At 63.3% G+C, this 17,985-nt stretch overlaps 1 protein-coding gene across 2 annotated transcripts; it reads right to left on the minus strand.

Annotated features, from left to right (window-relative positions):
• Positions 1–547: 547 nt before the first annotated feature.
• NR5A1 (nuclear receptor subfamily 5 group A member 1) lies at positions 548–17,698 on the minus strand. 2 transcript variants are annotated; one of them, XM_068657054.1, is made up of 7 exons: positions 17,340–17,698; positions 14,970–15,085; positions 14,551–14,692; positions 10,760–11,397; positions 4,858–4,977; positions 4,264–4,411; positions 548–864 (listed from the first exon to the last, which is right to left on the minus strand). In XM_068657054.1, the coding sequence occupies exons 2-7, from the start codon at positions 15,069–15,071 to the stop codon at positions 617–619; spliced, it is 1,398 nt and encodes a 465-aa protein (XP_068513155.1). In that variant the 5' UTR covers positions 15,072–15,085; positions 17,340–17,698; the 3' UTR covers positions 548–616. The 2 variants fall into 2 exon arrangements, with proteins under 2 accessions (XP_068513155.1, XP_068513154.1); XM_068657053.1 differs by having other exon boundaries at positions 14,970–15,088; positions 17,340–17,697.
• Positions 17,699–17,985: the final 287 nt, after the last annotated feature.

Genomic DNA, 17,985 nt, shown 5'->3' on the forward strand with positions numbered 1-17,985 from the left:
TGAGAAAAACCTGGCTGAGGGCTCGGCAGTGCCTGGCCCCTCCTGTGCTGCTCGGCACCCAGCAGGCAGCGACACTGCGGGAGCTCCGGGGCTCTGTTTGCTCCTGCAGAAATCCTCTGCCACCGCTCCAGTGTCTGGGCACACCGCGAGCCCTGCGAAACCACCGCCCGCAGGGGGTCAGCTCGCTGCTTCCCCTGCCCTGTGCATGAGGGGTCCTGAGACAGGGCTGGGCTGGGGGCAGGGAGGGCAGCAAGGAGATGGTGCATAAGGACAGCAGGAGAGGAGCATAAATAGGAGAAAAGCCGGGCTTTACCCTTCCTCACCCCACAGAGCTGGGTCTGGCAGGCGGCGTGCTGGGCACCGGGTGTGCAGAGGAGCTGCGGGGCCACGCTGCCGATGGGGCAGTCCAGCGGCTGAGCCCACGGCCCCACAGCCATTAACAGTCCTTACTGTGTATTAAAATAAATCATCTGGGACCTTTCCAATAGTACGGGTTAAATAGCATCACTGAGAAGCACGGGGTGAGAGGCGGCAGCGGCCACCCCGGGTGCACCTCCTGCCCCGTGCTGCTGCCGTCAGCGCCGGGGCTCTGCCGGGTCCGTGCGCGGGGCCGCGCTCAAGTCCGCTTGGCGTGCAGCATCTCGATGAGGAGGTTGTTGCAGGGCACCTCCCCGCTCAGGTGCTTGTGGTACAGGTACTCCTCCGCCTGCATGCTCAGCGCCCGGACCTCTGCCAGCCGCAGCAGCAGCTGGCGAAACTTGTCCGTGGAGTGGGGGTAGTGGCAGACGGTGTACTCCAGCAGCGCCGCGTTGGCCTTCTCCTGAGCGTCCTTAGCCAGCGTGTGGTTCTCCAGGTACTTCACGTCTGCAAGAGATGGAGGGGTGCTGCAATGGTGCCAAACACAGGCACCTGCCCCACTCTGTTCTGGGTGCCCCAGGAGGGATCTGTCCCTGTGGGACCCAGGTTCCTGCAGTCACTGCGCCCAGTGCCAGCGCATGGCACGAGGGGTCCTGCTGTGCTGCCATCAGCCCCCATCCCTGCCCACCTCATGGGTGCCCCTGCTGCTGCAGACCCGTGCCCTATCCGCAGGACCCCACCTTTGGGTGGCCCCGAGGCCACTGCCCCACCCAAGCTGCTCCTCCACCTCCATGCCACAACCAAAGCCAGGGCCAGGGGCAGCTCCAGGGGCAAGCCCAGCTTGTGGGCCAGGGGTTCTCCACTTTGGGCACCCAGGGTGACCACTGCAGGCCTGCCCTCCCCCTGCCGCCGCAGCGTGGGTGCTCGGTTCGCTGCTGCTGCTCCATGGGCAAGGCACTGGGTGTCAAGCTGTGTCCCATGGTGCTGCATCAGCAGGTCTAATGGCTTTAGGCACCGTGCTGCTCCCCATCAGCTGGCCACAGCCAAACACGGATTGTATCGCAGCACCCGCCTCTGGGAGACCTTGCTGCAGATATCAGCACTGGGAGCACTTGGGGCGCTGGGATTTAGCAGCTTTACTGTGCCGCCACGGCTGCGTGGGCAACAGCACCACCAGCTCCTGGCACCAGGCTCGGCTCGGGGTCTGCAGCTCAGGCACGGCTGTGCGGAGCTCCTGGATCTGAGCAGGGGCTTCAACCAAGGCGATGGCAGGTTTGGGGGCTAGTTCAGGCTTTTGCCTCTGAAAAAGAAGGGAGGCAAACTTGGCTTGTGGGCTGAACGGGCTGTGGCCATGGCCAAGGGGCTGGGCAGCGTTCAGGAGGGCAACGTGTGGTGCTGGTGGTGAGGGGGCTGAGCCCTGGCACAGGCACAATGGGGAGCGGAGGCACTGCCGGGGGTCCCGGGGGATGCAGCCTCCAGCCCTGCATGGGCCGGGCTGCGCGGCCGGGCGGGCACTGCATGGTGCAGGCACGAGTGCCACGGGTTGTGCCAAGGCACACTTTATCAGATCACCCTTCCCTTTTCACTCCTGCGGCACATTTGCTCCTATTGTGGCCCTCTCCCTTCTACCCGGGGTTGTTGTTATGAAATCTCTTTATCTGCATAAGGTTATTGTGCGAGTCATTAAAAAAAAAAAAAAAAAAAGAAGTTATATTGATAAATGTCAAATCTATCCCCTGAGTTGGCTCAACAATAGCTAGTTCTACTCGATGAACTCACCTGGTTCTCTGAAAGACCCTATTCACTGTTTAATTGAATATTTGAATAATCTTTTCATTCCTGCAAGGAATAAAGAATGTTGTCCAAATAACATTGACTCACTTCATTTAGCGACACTGCAGCAGTTGCAAAGACTGTCCTGTGACAAAGCCTCCCATCACACATACAGATATGCCTGGGATTATTTCTATGCCCTCAAGTGTTCTTCCTATTCACAGCTCCTTTTGTTTGGGAGAAGCTGCTGATAAATTGCAAACGCTTAAGGGAATGTGGGCTATAAAAGCCTCTCTTCCTCCCCTCCCCAAGAGTAGCTGCTTCATGAATGTAAGTCATGAAATCGAATGATAGGTCAATCCATTAAGGCTCTATTAAGCCCTTCTGTAGAACAAAGCTAACCTGTGCCGTCCTCATAAATATTGCTATTTTGAGAAGCCCTAATTTTAATTAAATCTCTTTACCTGCTCAGGAGAGAAATCTATTTAGAACTCAAATGGCAGCTCTTGTGAGCAGGGCTTGGCTTTGATTGTGCTATGCCAGAGTGGTAAATGTGGAAATTCTCTTGTTAAAGGCAATTACATCCTGCACATAATACACAATCCCATCCTCTACAGCTGAGCCTGCGAAGGGCAAATTACTCCAAGTGAGCTCTGCAATATGGAGAGAAAAAGTTGGATTTGGGGCAACATGATGTCTGGGAAAACACAGCTATTTTATTCCATGCCTTCCCTGGAAGCCGCCTCTCCAGGGACGAGGAATACCACACCGTGCTCAGCACAACTTCCACGGGCACAGGCGTTCACCACACACCCGGGAGGACACTGCCCCTGCTCGATGTGACATGTGGTGGGGACAGGGACGGGGATGGGGGACCGGGACAGAGATGGGGGACAGGGCAGCGTGGTGGGGACCAACCTGACCTCTGCAGATCCTGCGGGGCAGCGGCTGGGGTGTGGGCCCCACCAGCTTCTTCATTTCCCAGCCCGGGCACTGTTTGTGCCACACTTTATCACTGTTTGAACAGCAAATCCCATATCTAATTTCTCTGGATTTCAAAACAGCTCTAAAGAAAAAGAAAGCCCAGGGAGGAGATGCCGCAGCTGCAGGAAGGAAGAGCCGTGTGGCTCCAGGCCCCGAGACACCCACCCTGCCCGAGGTGCCGGGATCCCACAGCGAGGGACCCGCTGCTGGATTTGGTTGGGGATGGGGACAGAGATGCCCCAGGCTGGGCTCACGGCCCCAGCTCAGCCCCAGGGCCCGGATGCAGGCACAATTAGCGGTGGCAGCAGCGGGGTGTGAAGCCGAGGGGCTGCAGCAGCAGAGGTGCGAGCCGGGAGCACGGCAGCCAGCTGAGCCCCTCGCTGGCCCTGCCACCGTCCTCACACCGGGGGGTGAGAGCTGCTGCCGGGACGGGGCCGAGGTGACGGTGTCAGCACCGGTAACGAAGGCGGCTGGGTTGGAGATGGCTCCGGACCCCATAAACTGCCCTCCTTGGGGTGAAACCTGTGGGAAAATGCCAAAGGCACCGCACGCCCATGGTGGCTGTGGTGGATGGGGGATGCTCCCGGGGCCGGGGCCGGGGCAGAGCCCCAGGGACAGGGAGGGCTCTCAGGGCTCCCGCGTATTTTGTCTGGGTGAGGAGGGACCGTGTGAACCCGCCGCGTCGGCCGACCGCAGGCTCCGAGGCAGCTCCTAATCAGGAGAAACGTGCAGCCCCTGGCCAGGGCCCTCTGACGCAAATCCCGGGGGAGATAGGGGCCGTCCCCGCGGCCGCCTCTGTCAACACGCCTGTTTTGCAGGGCCGTATCAGCCGCTTGTTTCCCCGCCGGGTGCAGCGGGTGGGTGACCAAAACAGGCTCTGCCTGCGGGCACCTGGCGCTGCAACGGCCTCCGCAGCCAGAGCAAAGCAGAAACAGCCCGAGGAACCGCAGAGGCCTCTTGCACAAGGCAGGGCAGCTGAAAGGCATCAGCCCTTGCTCCCGGTGCCTCGCCAACAGCCCCTCAGTCCCCAGCCCTCCCGCAGCCAGCCCAGCTGCTCCCACCGCCTCCCATAACGCCTGGGGCAGCCTCGCGGTGCTCCGACCCGCAGCCCTGTGCCCCGTGGTGGATCCCTGCCCATGCCCTGCTCACCGAGGCTGAAGAGGATCAGGAACTTGAGGCAGACGAACTCCTGCCGGTCCACCTGGAGGGAGTGCAGGTGCAGGACCAGCTCCTGCGCCCGCAGCACCAGGGAGTGCAGGATGGAGCCCGCCTGTGCCGTCACCGTCGACAGGTCCACCTGCAGGAGGGGGCGAGCATCAGCTGCAGCACCCTGCGCCCTCCCTGCCGCCCCCACCAGCTCGCCCCAGCCCACGGCTCCAGCCAAAAGCAGGGGAGAAGCAGTGAACAGTGGTGGTGCCGTGGGTCCCCTCTGCTCTGCTGCTGCTCAGAACCGGGCCCCCCGCAGAGCTGAGTGCTCTGTGAATAAAAACCCGGCTGGGGATTTTCCCCTGTATGAAACATTTTGCTGCAGACCCGGGAGCCCACAGGGCAGTGGGATGGGGCCATGCCCCAGGGCTGGGCAGAAGGCTCAGGTCTCTCTGCAGAGTGCAGCAAAAACATCATCTTCTGCACAACCAGCCCGCAGCACAAACAAACTGGACACCCTGTGCCACGAGGAACATGGCCAGAAGTGAGACCAAAATCTCCCCGGCCCCACAGCCCCAGGGGCAGTCCCACGCTCACCTCCTGGCCGGTGACCAGCAGCACGCTGTGCTCCTTGCCGTGCTGCAGCTGCCGGTAGACGTGGTCGAACACCAGCAGCTCACTCCAGCAGTTCTGCAGCAGCTTCATCTGGTCGCCCACCTGCAACACAGGCAGAGCCGCGCCGCTGATGCCCCCGCGCACGTGGATGTGGCCCACAGGGGACGAACCCACGGGGCCATTCCCACCCCAGCTCCTCTCCATGGCCAGCTTTGCCTGCCGGCAGCAGCCGGGCTGGGCTGGTGAAGGGCTGTGACTGCAGGGGCATTGCCACCTCCACAGGGAGCCCCTCTGCTCCTGGGGTCCGGGACTTTGCCCCCACTATCACTGTCTGCCAAAAAAAAACCCACATTTTTTTAATCCCTGCCTGGTGTCCCACGCAGGGCAGTGCAGACCCACGGCCATCCCAGGGAGCTGCAGCGGGACCCCACAGAGGGGGAGCGGGGCCGGAGGAGGGCAGGGGAGGGGAGCAGAGGAGCGGGGCTGGCTGCCCCTTATCAGCAGGAATCCTGCCGAAGCCGTGCACAAATCTTTAACAAAATGACCACTGGCCGCATCCCCTCGCCCGGCACCCCGACGGGGGAGTGCGACGCTGCTCTTGCACAAAGGCCCTGTGTCTGCTGCCCGTCCCTGGTCACCGTACAGCTGCAGAGCACAGCGCCCGTCCTCCAGCGCTTTACCCCTGGTGCCTCCCAGCACTCACACCCTGCCCGCTCCTCTGCTGTCCCAGCCCCGGCAGCGGGGAGGAGGCAGCCCCAAAGCCGCCGTCCCCACCGGTGCGGGGTTTATCATCAATACTTCCCTCCCAGCAAATTCAGCGCCACCAGAAGAGCTCTGCAGGGCCATTGTGCTCGCTGCTTTTAATAGAAGGAAGACAGATGCAGCATCATGGAGCTGGATAATACCGTCGTTTGGCTGAAGAGGCTGCAATAAACCAGGGTCGGTAGATTGCAAAAGGAATGGAAGTCGGATGAGAAAGAGCTTTATGGTTCCTGAGCCCGGCACCCCCCACAGGCTGCCTGGGCGTATTTGGGAGCTGTGGTGGTGGTTGGCCCCGGGTGGCACTGGGGAGGGAGGTGCCCGGCGGTGCCAAGTGCCCGCAGCAGCAGGGCTGCCCCAGCCACTGCACCCAGCCCGAGCCCCAGAGACCAGAGCCCCACAGGACACGGGGTTTCTGCTCGGCTGCTGAACAAAGAACTGGGGAAAAGCTCATTCTGCGTCAAAACAAAATGGAGGTTTTCTGCATTCGGAACGACCTCTGGCCCCAAGGCCGGCGGCTGGTGAGCGGTGCAGGGAGCCGGGCTCCCCGCACGGCTGCACGCTCCCAGCCGGCAGCACCCGGCCAGCGCCGAGCCCCCCGCTCATCTCCTGGCCTTGTTTTGGAACCTCCTTCCTGTGCCTCATTCCTCACCGGGACGAGCTCCAGGAGGGACAGGCTGAGGGCTTTGCTCTAAAAAATGCTCTAAAGAAACTCATCTTTTCCAAAAGGAAACATCCAAACAGTCCCGAAACCCCCGTTTCTTCCCGTAACGACCTGCTGGCTTCTCCCAAGCTCCGCAGGCGCTTTCAGTGTCACCTCCACGCCACCCACGGCACACCTCGCCCCGCAGTGCCCGCTGCCTGCCCCAGTGTGCCGTGTGTGGCCTTCCTGGGGGCTCCGTGGGGCCATGGTGGGAGCCCAGCAGAGGCTCCACGGGCTCCAGCGCTGCACGGGGTGTTTGGGGACATCCCTGCACCCTGCTCCCACCATGGGGGTGGCCTCCCCGTGCCCCCACTGCAGCCGGTGCTGTGCAGAGGAGGGGGCTCCTAATGGACGGCCCTTCAGTGCCCATCGGTCCTCCCGGCGAGGCGGCACGCACGCACACTCGCCTTTAAAAGTTAAGCAAAGGATCTTCCTCTTTTAATGTCAAGGCTTTTCAACGGAGTGCTTTATCAAGGACCTGATGCAAGCTGTCTTTAAGAGGCTTTTTTTTTTATTTTCTTTTTTTTTCTTTTTTTTAAAGAAAGCATTTAACCCGTTCACAAAACGTGGCAGTGAAACGCTCCCCGTGCGGGGCGAGCACTCACCTGCCACCACAGCCGTGGAAAAGGCCTTTCTGAGGAAGGCACACCCGCAACCGACACAAAAATCCATTTCCCTACAATAAGTGGGGCTGGGCTGTAAAGGTCCAGGGAGGGGGCAGGCATTTCCCCCAGCAGCTAAATCCCCGTGCTGCTGCATGTGTTGGCACAGGGTGTCCCCCTGGTACCCCTGCCCACACTCGGGCATCCCTGCAGCACCGTGAGTGACCCCAGTGAGCACCACCAGCCTCACCTTGCTCCAAGGTGCTCGGCGGCTCCAGCACACCCACCCAGCACTGCCTGCACCACACCATGGGCCTGAGGGGTGCTTGGATGCCTCCCAACCCAACCACACCCCAGCGCTGCCCTAAGGGACTTTGCCCAAATCCTGGTGTGGGGCTGGCCCCTGCGGCTCCGTCCCAGCGTGGGCACACGGTGAGCACCAGCACCCCGAGCTGCAGCCCGGGCAATTACTGGGTGCGAGCAGGACCTGTCACCTCGGCTGCTGGGAAGTGCGAAAGTGGATTAACCGTCCGCCGGGGGCCGGCAATCAAAACCCCACACAAGTGTAAGGTGTTAATGGTCAGATGCAGGCCCCCTTCCCCCTGCCCAGATACCACTGCCATGGGCAGCTTAAAGCATAAAAAAATAAAAAAAAACACCCACCAAGCCCCGTGCAGCAGGGCTGGGCTGACACCTCCCTGCAGGCAGAGCACGCGCTGTGGCCCTGGGCTGTGCCCTTTGCCCGTGCCAGCAGCAGCCCTCGGCATCGGCGCGCTGCGGGAGCAGCAGCCACGGGAAGCAGTCACATTTACCCCAGTGCAGAGGATGCTAAACATTGCTGCAGCATCCACGACCAGAAGGAGATTTTAAATCTGCCAAAAACGCGCTGGCTGTTGGCCAGGAGATGGGGGTCAAGATGACCCATGCGTGCTGCAGGCAGAGGAGCAGCCGACTGCAAATGGCCCCGTGGTGGCTGCGAGATCGCTCCTAGGAGCGAGGGAAACCAGCCCCGAGGACAGCGCAGCACAGAAGCCCCTTGGAGCGGCGTTTCCCCCAGGCTGGTGTTCACCCACGGGTGGGGAGCAGCGAGGAAGGGCTGTGGGGGATCGGTGTCCCCTGGCCCCCGGCTGTGCGCACCCCTCGCAGCGAGCCCGCGTGCCCAGCCACCGGGGCTCTGACCAGCCTCGGGCTGAAACCACGGCAATTTGTTTAACATTCCTGGCTGCTCATCCCAATCTAAAGGTCATCGCACCCCTGTGTGCATGATATTTATAGATACACGTAGCAATATCACCCATCTAGACCAGACTGTGCAGGATATTTGTGTATAAAAGGAACCTCGAGCAGACACAATGTGAGTGTGCAAGTGTGCGTGTGCACTCACATCCCTCTCTCTCTCCATATATATATAAAAAATTACATCTGAAAGGACAAAGTTGCCTGAGACTCGCGACCCAACAAAATATATTTCACCCCCGGCCCATATTTTTCTTCCTGAAGAGCTGCTGCAAATCTTCCCTCAGTCCTGACACATCTCATCTAGACTCAGTTAAAGTTCGTATTTATGGGCGTCAGCGCTGACCTCTTCCACCTCCGCCCGCGCGGCCTCGCGCCGCGGCTCCGCGGCCGGCCCTCGATAAACAAGCGGGCCCCCAAATCCCCTTCTGCCGTGCGGCATTATTAGTCTTGGCTCCGAAGGCCAGCGCAGTCCGTAATTCTCCGCCTGGTGACACAAGATGAACGCGGCGACATCAGTCTCGCGGCGGATTGGCATGGGGACCCTCGTTTGTCAGTGGCAGACTGACAGAATTACTGGCCCTTAAATGAAACGATATATCTGGGAAGTTAAATCTGTTTTCAATCTGGCTGCCCCGCGCCTGCGGGCGGACGTGGCGCGCGAGCTGATGTCAAGGGGCCGTTCGCCCCTCTCCCCCCGTGTCCTTCCCAGGGCGCAGTGGAGGAGCCGGGGGGGCTCTCCCCACGGCCCCAGCCCTGGCCCCGGCATCCAGCTGGGAGGAGATGGCAAAGGGTCCGGTCTGCCCGGTGTGCTGGGTCCCTCACTGGGCTTTTGGTGTGGGAACAAGAATGGGAACGGGACCTGCTGGCTCCGGGGGGGACTTGGTCCTGCTCCCCCAGGCAGGGAGCAAAGCCTCGCCCCAGCACCCCCCAGGGTTTGCCCCCTCCAGGCCTGGAGAAGCCGTCTGGCTGCAAAACGCAGTGGCCCCAGCACCCCTGGCAGCTAAGAGTGCTTGGGGAAGGGGGGACACGGCACATGGGGGACACAGAAAGGTGACCTGTACTCACTCCCTGCTCAGCATCATCCTGCAGTGATGCCGGTGCATCGCCCTCCCAGCCCGGCCCCCCAGGAGCCCTTCCCTGGCTGGGGGCAGCAGCAGCCGCCTGCACGTGGCCGTTCCTGGGTCCCCGGGGGCTGCGGTGTCCCTGCTCCAGGCAGCTCCGGCCGTGCCGCGGGGACTGCCTGCGTTACGGCCATCGATCCCCGAGGCCGCGGTTTTACGCTGTGCTAGTGGGCTTTAGGGCAAAGCCATAAACTCTGCACTAGCAGGAGTTCATTTACCGCGCGCTTTTATGCGCCGGGCAGGAGAGGGAGAGGTTCCAGGCGCTGCGGAGCTGCTGCCCCGTCCCACAGCCTCCAAAAATCACCGCCCCGTGCCGGGGGACACCTGGTGCTGTGCAGCATGGTGCTGGCTGTGGCGTGCACCCACTGGTGCCCCCAGCCCGCTCCCACCCCAGGGATGGGGCAGCTCAGGGGGATGTGCCCAGGGGGCTCCGCTCAGCTCCATCCCCGGGCACCACCGGGATGTGCTCAGGGCACCGGTGGCCCCGGCCAGGTGAGGCCTCGTGGCACCATCCCAAGCCCTGCAGGAGGAGGAGGAGGAGTGCCCTCGGAGGTGCGTTCACACGGAAGCAGCCTATTTTCGTGGTGTGATCAGGCAGACAATAGAGTTACAAGGCTACGCGGCAATGCAGCTGATGGCTGAATTTACACTGTTTACAATATCTCCTGCAAAACAACAGCCGCCCTGTTCCCAAAATCCAGGCTGGACACTGATATGATTGAAATAAGCCCGACCCAGCCCCACAATGCGACTTCCTGACAGTGTTTTGGATAGCCAGGGGCTATTTTGGGCAGAGAGGCTCTGCCCTGTGGTACCCATGGGGTGGGCATGGCAAGGAGCATGGCCCTGTCCTGGGCATGGTTCCTGTGGCACTGGGATGGGCGCTGATTTTGGCCAGCCCTGGGTAGTGCAGCCTCACACTGCATGCACAGGAAGGCACCTGCCTCTCCCGGCAGCTGTGGGACTCAGCTTGCAGCACTGTGCCAACACGGCAAAATATTCTCCCATTTTTGCAGCACTTTGGGATCTTAGCACCGTGCTCCCCAGCGCGCGGCTGCCGGCAGCTGAGGCCGGTGCAGGGGAGCTGCCCTCAGCCCAGCCCGGCCCTGGCTCCCTGCTGCTCGCGGGCACCCACCTGACAGCATCGATTTTCCTCCTAAAGGCGGAGGAGAGAATTGTCTCAACTATAATTCCTCAACGTTACATTTTTCAATTATACCTAGAGCCTGACACCGCACTCACTCTGCCGGCGATTGCCTCCGCACCAGCCCCCGCCGTGATGCACCGGGCACGGCGAGCCCCGCGGTGCCGGCAGGTTTGTGGTCATGGCCATTGCCCTGCTGCCAGCACGTCAGCCCCAATCCTGCCCGCTGCAGCACCCCGTCCTGCCGGCACTTATCCCCGCTCCCCTCGCTGCCCGCATCCCCATGCCACCTCCCTCCCAGCGCCCAGGCCCCTACCTCCAGCTCCTTGAAGAAGATGCAGCTCCGTGCCCACTCCACGATGGAGAAGAGGGTCTGGTCTGCCATCTTGCACATGAGGCCGAAGGTGCTGAGCTTCTCGTGCCGGCCTTTGCCTTGCTCCTGCTGCAGGCAGGCCAGGATCCGCGCCTTCACCTGGGCCTCGTCGGGCTCCAGCTGCAGCAGCTTCAGGATGACCTCGGGGATGTCGGGCGGGGAGCTGCTGGGGTAGGTCTCTGGGTACATGTAGGGCACGGGCTCGTGCGCATTTGTGTAGTGGTCGGGGTACTCGGACTTGATGGTGCGGCTGGGGAAGGAGGGGTAGTGGTAGCCGGCGAGCGGCACGTGGCTGGGCACAGTCATTCCCAGGGAGGGCGTCCCGTAGGGGCCGCGCTCGTAGTCGACGGGCGTCAGGGCGGCAGGGTTGGGCGGCAGGGTCTTGGACATGGCGTGGATGCTGTGGATGGTGGAGGACAGGCTGTAGTCGTTCTGCACGGGAGACACGATCTGGGGCACGGTCTCCAGCTTGAAGCCGTTGGCACGGATCAGGGCTTTCTTCTGCTGCTTTAAGGCACGGTCCCGCTTGTACATGGGCCCAAACTTGTTCCTGCCTCCGCGCATCCGGTCTGCACGCACGGCTGTGGGGCAGAGGCGGCAGAGGCTGCAGTGAACCCGCGCCGAGGGAGGGCACCGCGAGGGGGGGCAGACAAATGGGGCTGGGGGGCACTGGGACAGTTGCCCAGAGAGCTGCGGGCAGGGCTGTGCTGCGGGGCTGGGGTCTGCTGTGCCTCAAAGCCTCTGGGAATTGCAAGGAAGGAAGAAATACTTGGCTTGAGCTATGAAATGCACAGGGGTAGGGGAGGTTGTGCCCTGTGTGGGCTTAGAGCAGAGCCCCAGAAGCCTGGGCAGACAAGGGGGGGTTTGACGCCTGCTTTCATTTTTACAGCCCTCAACCCTGGACCAGCCCCAGGATTTCCTTGTTTTTGCCGAGCCTGGGGCAGCACAAACTCCAGCTTGTGTGCACCCAAGCTGCACTCTTCCTGCAGCCCTCTCCCATTTCCAGGGCTCTCAGAGCCCTGTGCACGGCTGTGAGGTGCCCTCGGGCTGCCCAGGGCCAGCCACAGCCGGGGGCTCAGCCCAAGTGCCCCGCTCTTGGAGTCATCCTGATGGCCTGCAGCAAAGCAAACATTCCTGCTGAACCCCGAGGAAACCCAAGAATGTGTCACTGTGCGAGCACACAGGTGCTTCTCTGCAGCACAACTCATCCTGGCCCCGCAGCCGCCAGCCCACCCGCACAGCCCCGCTCGGGAGGCCGCGAGCTGGACGCCTCGGCAGGCACCAGGGATGAGCGAGCCAGCGAGCACAGCCCGCGGCCGAGCATGAAAGGGAAAAGCCCCTCAGCTGGCTCACAGCCTCGCGGAGAGCAGCCGGTTCTTGCTTTTGTGTCACCGCTGGTACCTCTGCTTCTCCTTCAGCCGTGTGCCCCGCGGATGCTGGAAGCGTGGCCAGACCCCGGAGAGCTCCCAGACCCTCCCCGGGCAGGCTGGAAGGGCGGGAGTGCGTTTGCAGGGAGAGCAGGAATGTGCTCCCCGGGGAGCCGCCCTGTGCTTCCTCCCTCATTCTTTATTCATGGAAACAGCATCTCGAGCCACGCGGCCACAGGCATCCTCCGCGACCCGGGATGCCTCAGCTCCCCGGCTCGTGGGAGCCTGCCCCGCACGCAGCTGCCTCGGGCCGTGCCTGCCTCCAGGCTCTGCTGCCAGCACCCCCACGGGGCTCCCCGTGGGGACACCCCAGCACAGCCCCAGCTGGCACCTGGCCTCTGCCACCAGCCCCACACCGTAGGGCGCACCGAGAGCCCTCATCTCCTACCCACTCCAAATAATATTTTGGGGTTTATTCCCCCACCAGCATTTCCCCTGCCCTTTGAGAAAGGGAGCCCAGGGAGCACATCCCAAGCCCACCTGCATCCTCCCTGCCCAAAACCTTCCCCAGGCAAACACCGGTCACCTCCTTCCATCTTGGACCAAGAACACAAAGACAGAAGGGGGCTTTCAACCCCCTCCTACTCCCCTTTTCCATTTCAGGACTGCATCCGTTTCTAAATCCCACTGGATTCACACCCTGGCCATCTCACAGCCAAGAGCCCGGAGCAGGGAGAGAGGTGGGCAAAGGGAAGCCCCCAGCCCCCAGCCCCCTGCCCCCGGCCCTTGGCCACGTCACCGTCCCCGCGGCAGCTCTGCGCCCCCTGCCCCGCGGTTCCCCCAGCCACAAGCTGCACTGCGGCTTCGGGAGGGGGCCGGTGTCACCACCGTGCTTGTCTCCAAAATTAATCATTCGGGGCTTGCTTTTGTCCTGTGTTGCTGAAGCATTCTCCGTGTAGCTTGGCTTCCCTGACCAAAAAATGCAATAACGAAGGCAATGTAGGCTCCAGTTTTTAACACAAGAGTCCCACAGGAATGCTATTTGCCTCTGGGTGCCTCCCTCCCCAGCGAGCTGCTGCAGCTAACGGCAAGGAAATAAACAAAAAGAGGCTGTTTGGAACGAGACGGCTGCCGATAGCCCGGCCGCTGCCCTGCTAGCCAGGCAAAACACGGGGCCAAATGAGCTCCATGGTGAGCAAGACAAAAACAGCCAAAAACGGGAAACCAAAAGTGCATCTGCCCCCCCAAAAGCTGCCTCTGCCTGTCCCTTACAGCCGGCACCTGCCCTAATCCCAAACCCCTGCTGACGGGTGCGGTGCTGGCCCGCGCACGGCAGGCTCAGGGTACCAGTAACTCCAGTCCGGGGAGAAGCAGGGAACTGGGATCAGTCTGGAGACAGGGCTGGAAGCTGCACCTCGCCGGGAGTTTGCAGGGGCTGATTCTGCAGCCCGATGTTGTGTCTCAGCCCCGCGCCTCCGCCCCAGCAGCGCTCCAACCCCGCTCCCTGGGCTCCCTGCAAGTACGCGCAGTGCTTCGCCATTAACCCGCACCTCGCCTTCAACTCCGCGCCATGCAGCCCTGCCCGGCCAGGTGAGAAGCGTCAGCCCAGCCTGCCCCCAGCCACCCGCCGTAAAATGTGAACGGGTTCAGGCAAGAAGGGGCTGGGGGGGAGCTGACAACGGCAGGAGTTTTCCTTTCCACGTTTGCGTTTGCTTTTGCTTTGCAATCGCTTGCCAGCGAACTGTGTCCTGGATGTATTTTGCTGGGCTGTGCTAAGCGCTGCAGAAACCACAACACAAGATGCGGGGATGTCAGGGCCCGACTCGAACGTCTCAGTCAGGATCAGCTCCTCTGACACGAGCGAGGTGACAACAGTGGGGGATGTAATTGCACTCCCCGAGAGTCAGGCAGCTGAGAAATCTGTTATACGAAATGTCACCAAGAGGAAAAATATAATTTGTGGTGGGTCTCACGCAGTTTTATTGTGAGTCTCGTAATATTTAACGTTTTCCTTAAGTCTCAGCTTCTGGAATTATGTGATTAAGGAAAACAATAATTCCTCTGCTATTTCCCAACCGTTCTGCCAGCAAAGAAAAAAAATCCTGGAAAGTTGAAGCCGCGGCAGCCAAAACCCCCGGAGAAACAAAACAAAAACAAAGGAACGAAAAGCAGAAGGCAAGGCGAAAAAACGAATTTTTGTTTAACTTGGGGAGGAAAAACGGAACCGGAGCAGCCCCGGCAATTACCGGCCCGGGGGGCGCGGCGGCGGCCGCGGGGGGAGCGCGCAGGGCGAGCACCGAGCACGGAGCCCCCCGCTCCGTCCCGTCCCGACCCGTCCCGTCCCGTCCCGTCCTGTCCCGTTTGTACCTTCCAGGCGCATCCCCACGGTGAGGCACTTCTGGAAGCGGCAGTAGGGGCAGCGCTTCCTCTGGGTCTTGTCGATCTTGCAGTTCTGGCTCTCGGTGCAGGTGTAGTGCTTGTTGTTCTGCACCGTCCTCTTGAAGAAGCCCTGCGGCGGCCAGCGGCGGTGATGCGGCGGGCACCGGCCCCGAGCCCCCGGCCCCCCGCCCGGAGCCCCCCGCCCTGCCCCGAGCCCCCCGCCCGCCGCCGGGGCTCCCGTCGCGGCCGCGCTCCCGTGCCGCCGCCCGGCGAGGCGCCGCTAACGAAAGCGGGCGAGGGGCGGCCCGGGGGGGACCCCGCAGCCCCGGCCCCGGCCGTGCCCCCCTTCTGCAGCCCCGGCCCCGGCCGTGCCCCCCCCCCCCCCGCAGCCCCCTGCCCGCTCCTACCTTGCAGCTCTCGCAGGTGAGCAGCCCGTAGTGGTACCCCGAGACCTTGTCCCCGCAGACCGGACACAGCTCGTCCAGGTCCTCATCATACGAATAGTCCATCCCCGCCGGCGGCCCTGCTGCGGGACACGGCGGCGGCTCAGCGGGACGGGGCCGGGGGGGGGACGGGCACCGGGCGGCCCCGAGCCCTGCGCCGGGAGCGGCAGCGGGAGCGCGGCGCGGCGGAGAGCGAGCGGCAGGTGCCGGCGCCGGAGCCCTTTATAGCGCCTGGAAGAGCAGCTCCATGCTGGTGCGGGCGAGCGGCCAGCCCCCCGGGGGCTGGGGAACCTCCTCTGGGAGAGCGGGCGGCTGGCGGCTGGGGACGGGCTGGGGAGGAGGGACCTGGCAGCCCGGGGGCAAGGGGCTGCGGGCACGGCCCGGCACGGCACGGCCACGGCCCCCCGGCTGCGGAGGCCCCGACGGCGGCGGCCCCGGGGCAGGAGGAGATGGGAACCGAGCCCCCGGCTGGGGCTGCGGCCACCTCCCTGCACCAAGGGGCCGAGAGCCGCCCGCAGCAGCCGGGCCCCGCAGCACCCACGGCACACAAGAGCCCCCCGCTATCCCCTGCTCCGGCCTGCACGGCTTTATATGTGGGAGCCGGAGCGGTGCCCGCAGCCAGCAGCCAGCCCCCGGCCCCCCAGGACAGCCAGAGCAGGCCCGTCACCCCCACAGCTGCTGGAGGAGCCCCAGGAAAGCTGCGTGAGGAGCTCTGGGTGTGCGGCACCCCCGGCACCTCCCCAGGCCACCGGCAGCGGTAGCGGCAGGGACGTGGCCCAGCCGGACAGACAGCGCTCGCTGCCGCCGTTCAGATCCCTGCCTCACTTTTAGGGACGCTCGCTGAATAAACCAGCACACTCCCCCATACACCAGCACAGCGCACGTCCCCGCTGTCAGCTGGGCTTGGTTCTGTCTGAGGAAGTTTCCTGCTCACAGGCAAACGCGGCCACCTCCAGCCTCCCAGCCTTGTCCTGGAGAAGGGGCTGCTTGGGGGGCTCGGTGAGCTGCCCCAGTCAGCACGGGCGCTGCCTCCAGGCAGGGGTGGAGGAGCAGCTGCTGCTCAAATGGAGCTCAGCACCCACACGTGTCCTGCTCCCAGCCGTGGGCCTTGCCCAGGCGCACAGGGGTGCAGCCCAGTTCGGGGCTCCCCCTGGCCGGCAACCAGGGCCAAACGGAGCCCAAAAACACAGCAAAGGGTGACTCTGTGCCTGGCCTGGCACCGCATCACCAGGCAGGAGGAGCCTCCTGCTCCCAGCCCGGCCGGGCACATGCCCCAGTCTGGGTGCTCGGCCACGGGGAGCTCGAGGCTCCCTCACTGAGCCAGGCACGGGAGCTCAACCCGTCCCCTCGGGGCTGGGCTGCTCTCATCGAGAAACGCTTCCTGGCTGCCCAGCTCGGCACCATGAAGGGCCCACAGGGGATGGAGCTGCAATCTGAGGCATTTTGACACCCAAGGGCGCCACGGGGAGGTCGCAGGCCCCGATGCTGGGCTCATCCCGCACATCCCACCCCGCACATCCCATTCCACGCAGCTCGTCCCCCGCAGCTCGCCCCGTACGGCTCATCCCGCACGCCCATCGTGGCCCGTGGGTGCCCCGGGGAGGAAGCGGCGCTGGCAGGGATGTGCGGCAAACAGGAAGCGGGCTCGGCACAGGATCGCTCCAGAGCCACCAGGAGCCGAGCCCAGGCTAAGAATAGCAGCAGGCAGCCCCCGGCGCGGGGTGGTTTGGCTGGGAAGGAGCGCGCCTACAGCCCGCAGAGCCCCCCGGCCGCAGCCCCCACGCTCGCTGTGAGCTCCAGGGGAGCTGCCGGGAGCCGCGGGGCTTCGGCTGCCACCGGGGAGAGGAGCCCAGAAGGAGCCGGGGGTGCGGGGGCTGCCTGTGCTTGAGGGGGCTGCGACGGAGCTGGGGTGGCCAGGAACCCCCGGCTCGCCGCCCCTTGCACTCTCAGAGCCCCTCAGAGCCCTTCGCTCGCCACCCCCTTGCCCCGCGGCTGGATCTGGCATTTCTGGGCAGCACCAAGGCCAAAGGGCTGAGGCCATGGCGGGACCTCGCTCTGCTGCCCTTGGGGCCCAAAGCAGGGCCAGGAGACCCTGGGTGTCCCTGGGTGTCCCTGGGTGTCCCTGGGTGTCCCCACGCCCAGCTGATGCTGGTGCCTCCATCCCCACGTCCGCTCATGGGGATGGGACGGGAAGCGAAGGCCCACGCACGGCTCCCACTTCCTTGCCAAGCGTCCCCAACCTCCACCAGGCCAGAGAGACCCCAGGAACCAGGGCGCGGGCAGGGGACAGGCAGGGCAGGGTGGCTGCGGGTGTCCCCGCTGGCAAATACTCACCGCGACACGGCGCTGTGCCCCGCTGCACACGGGGTGGGGGTGCCAGGAGATCTTCGCTCGCACCTCGGGCGAGCAACCCCAGCCCAAGGATCCTCCACGGGTGTCGGGTCCCGCTGCCCCCTCCGGAGTGGGCTGGGGGATTTATAGGGCCCGTGTCCGCTGGGGAGGTGTCGGGGCTCTGGCTGCGCACACAGCGCCCGGTGCAGGACACCAGCCAATCTCCTCCCCGCGGGGGCCAGGCTCAGCCGAGATGGACCAACTTAGTTGCCTTATTGGTTTCTGTGGCCACGTGACCATGCAGAAAAACATCATAATTAAGCTACAAAATGCTGCCCATAAACTAGCATTAGAAAGTGACAGGGGAGATAAGTGGGACCTCTGCAGCAGATAAAGCACCAGGAGAGAGGAACTCCGGCGGGAGGCGGGGGGCACGGGTGGGCAGGGGCGAGCGCACCAGCGCCTGCGCCCGCGCCGGGGCCACGCTGATTTATGGCCACGGTGCGAGGGAGGGGGCCGTGGGGCGGCCACGCCAGGTCAGGCTGCGGGGCAGGACGCCTCGGGAGGAGCAGGATCTATGGGACGAGCAAAGCCAGCACCGGGGACCAGCAGCCGAGGCCTCTCCAGCCCTTGAAGGAACCTGGGCCAC

This window comes from Anas acuta, chromosome 20 (assembly GCF_963932015.1).
Source record: "Anas acuta chromosome 20, bAnaAcu1.1, whole genome shotgun sequence".
In the NCBI taxonomy this organism is placed as follows: Eukaryota; Metazoa; Chordata; class Aves; order Anseriformes; family Anatidae; genus Anas; species Anas acuta.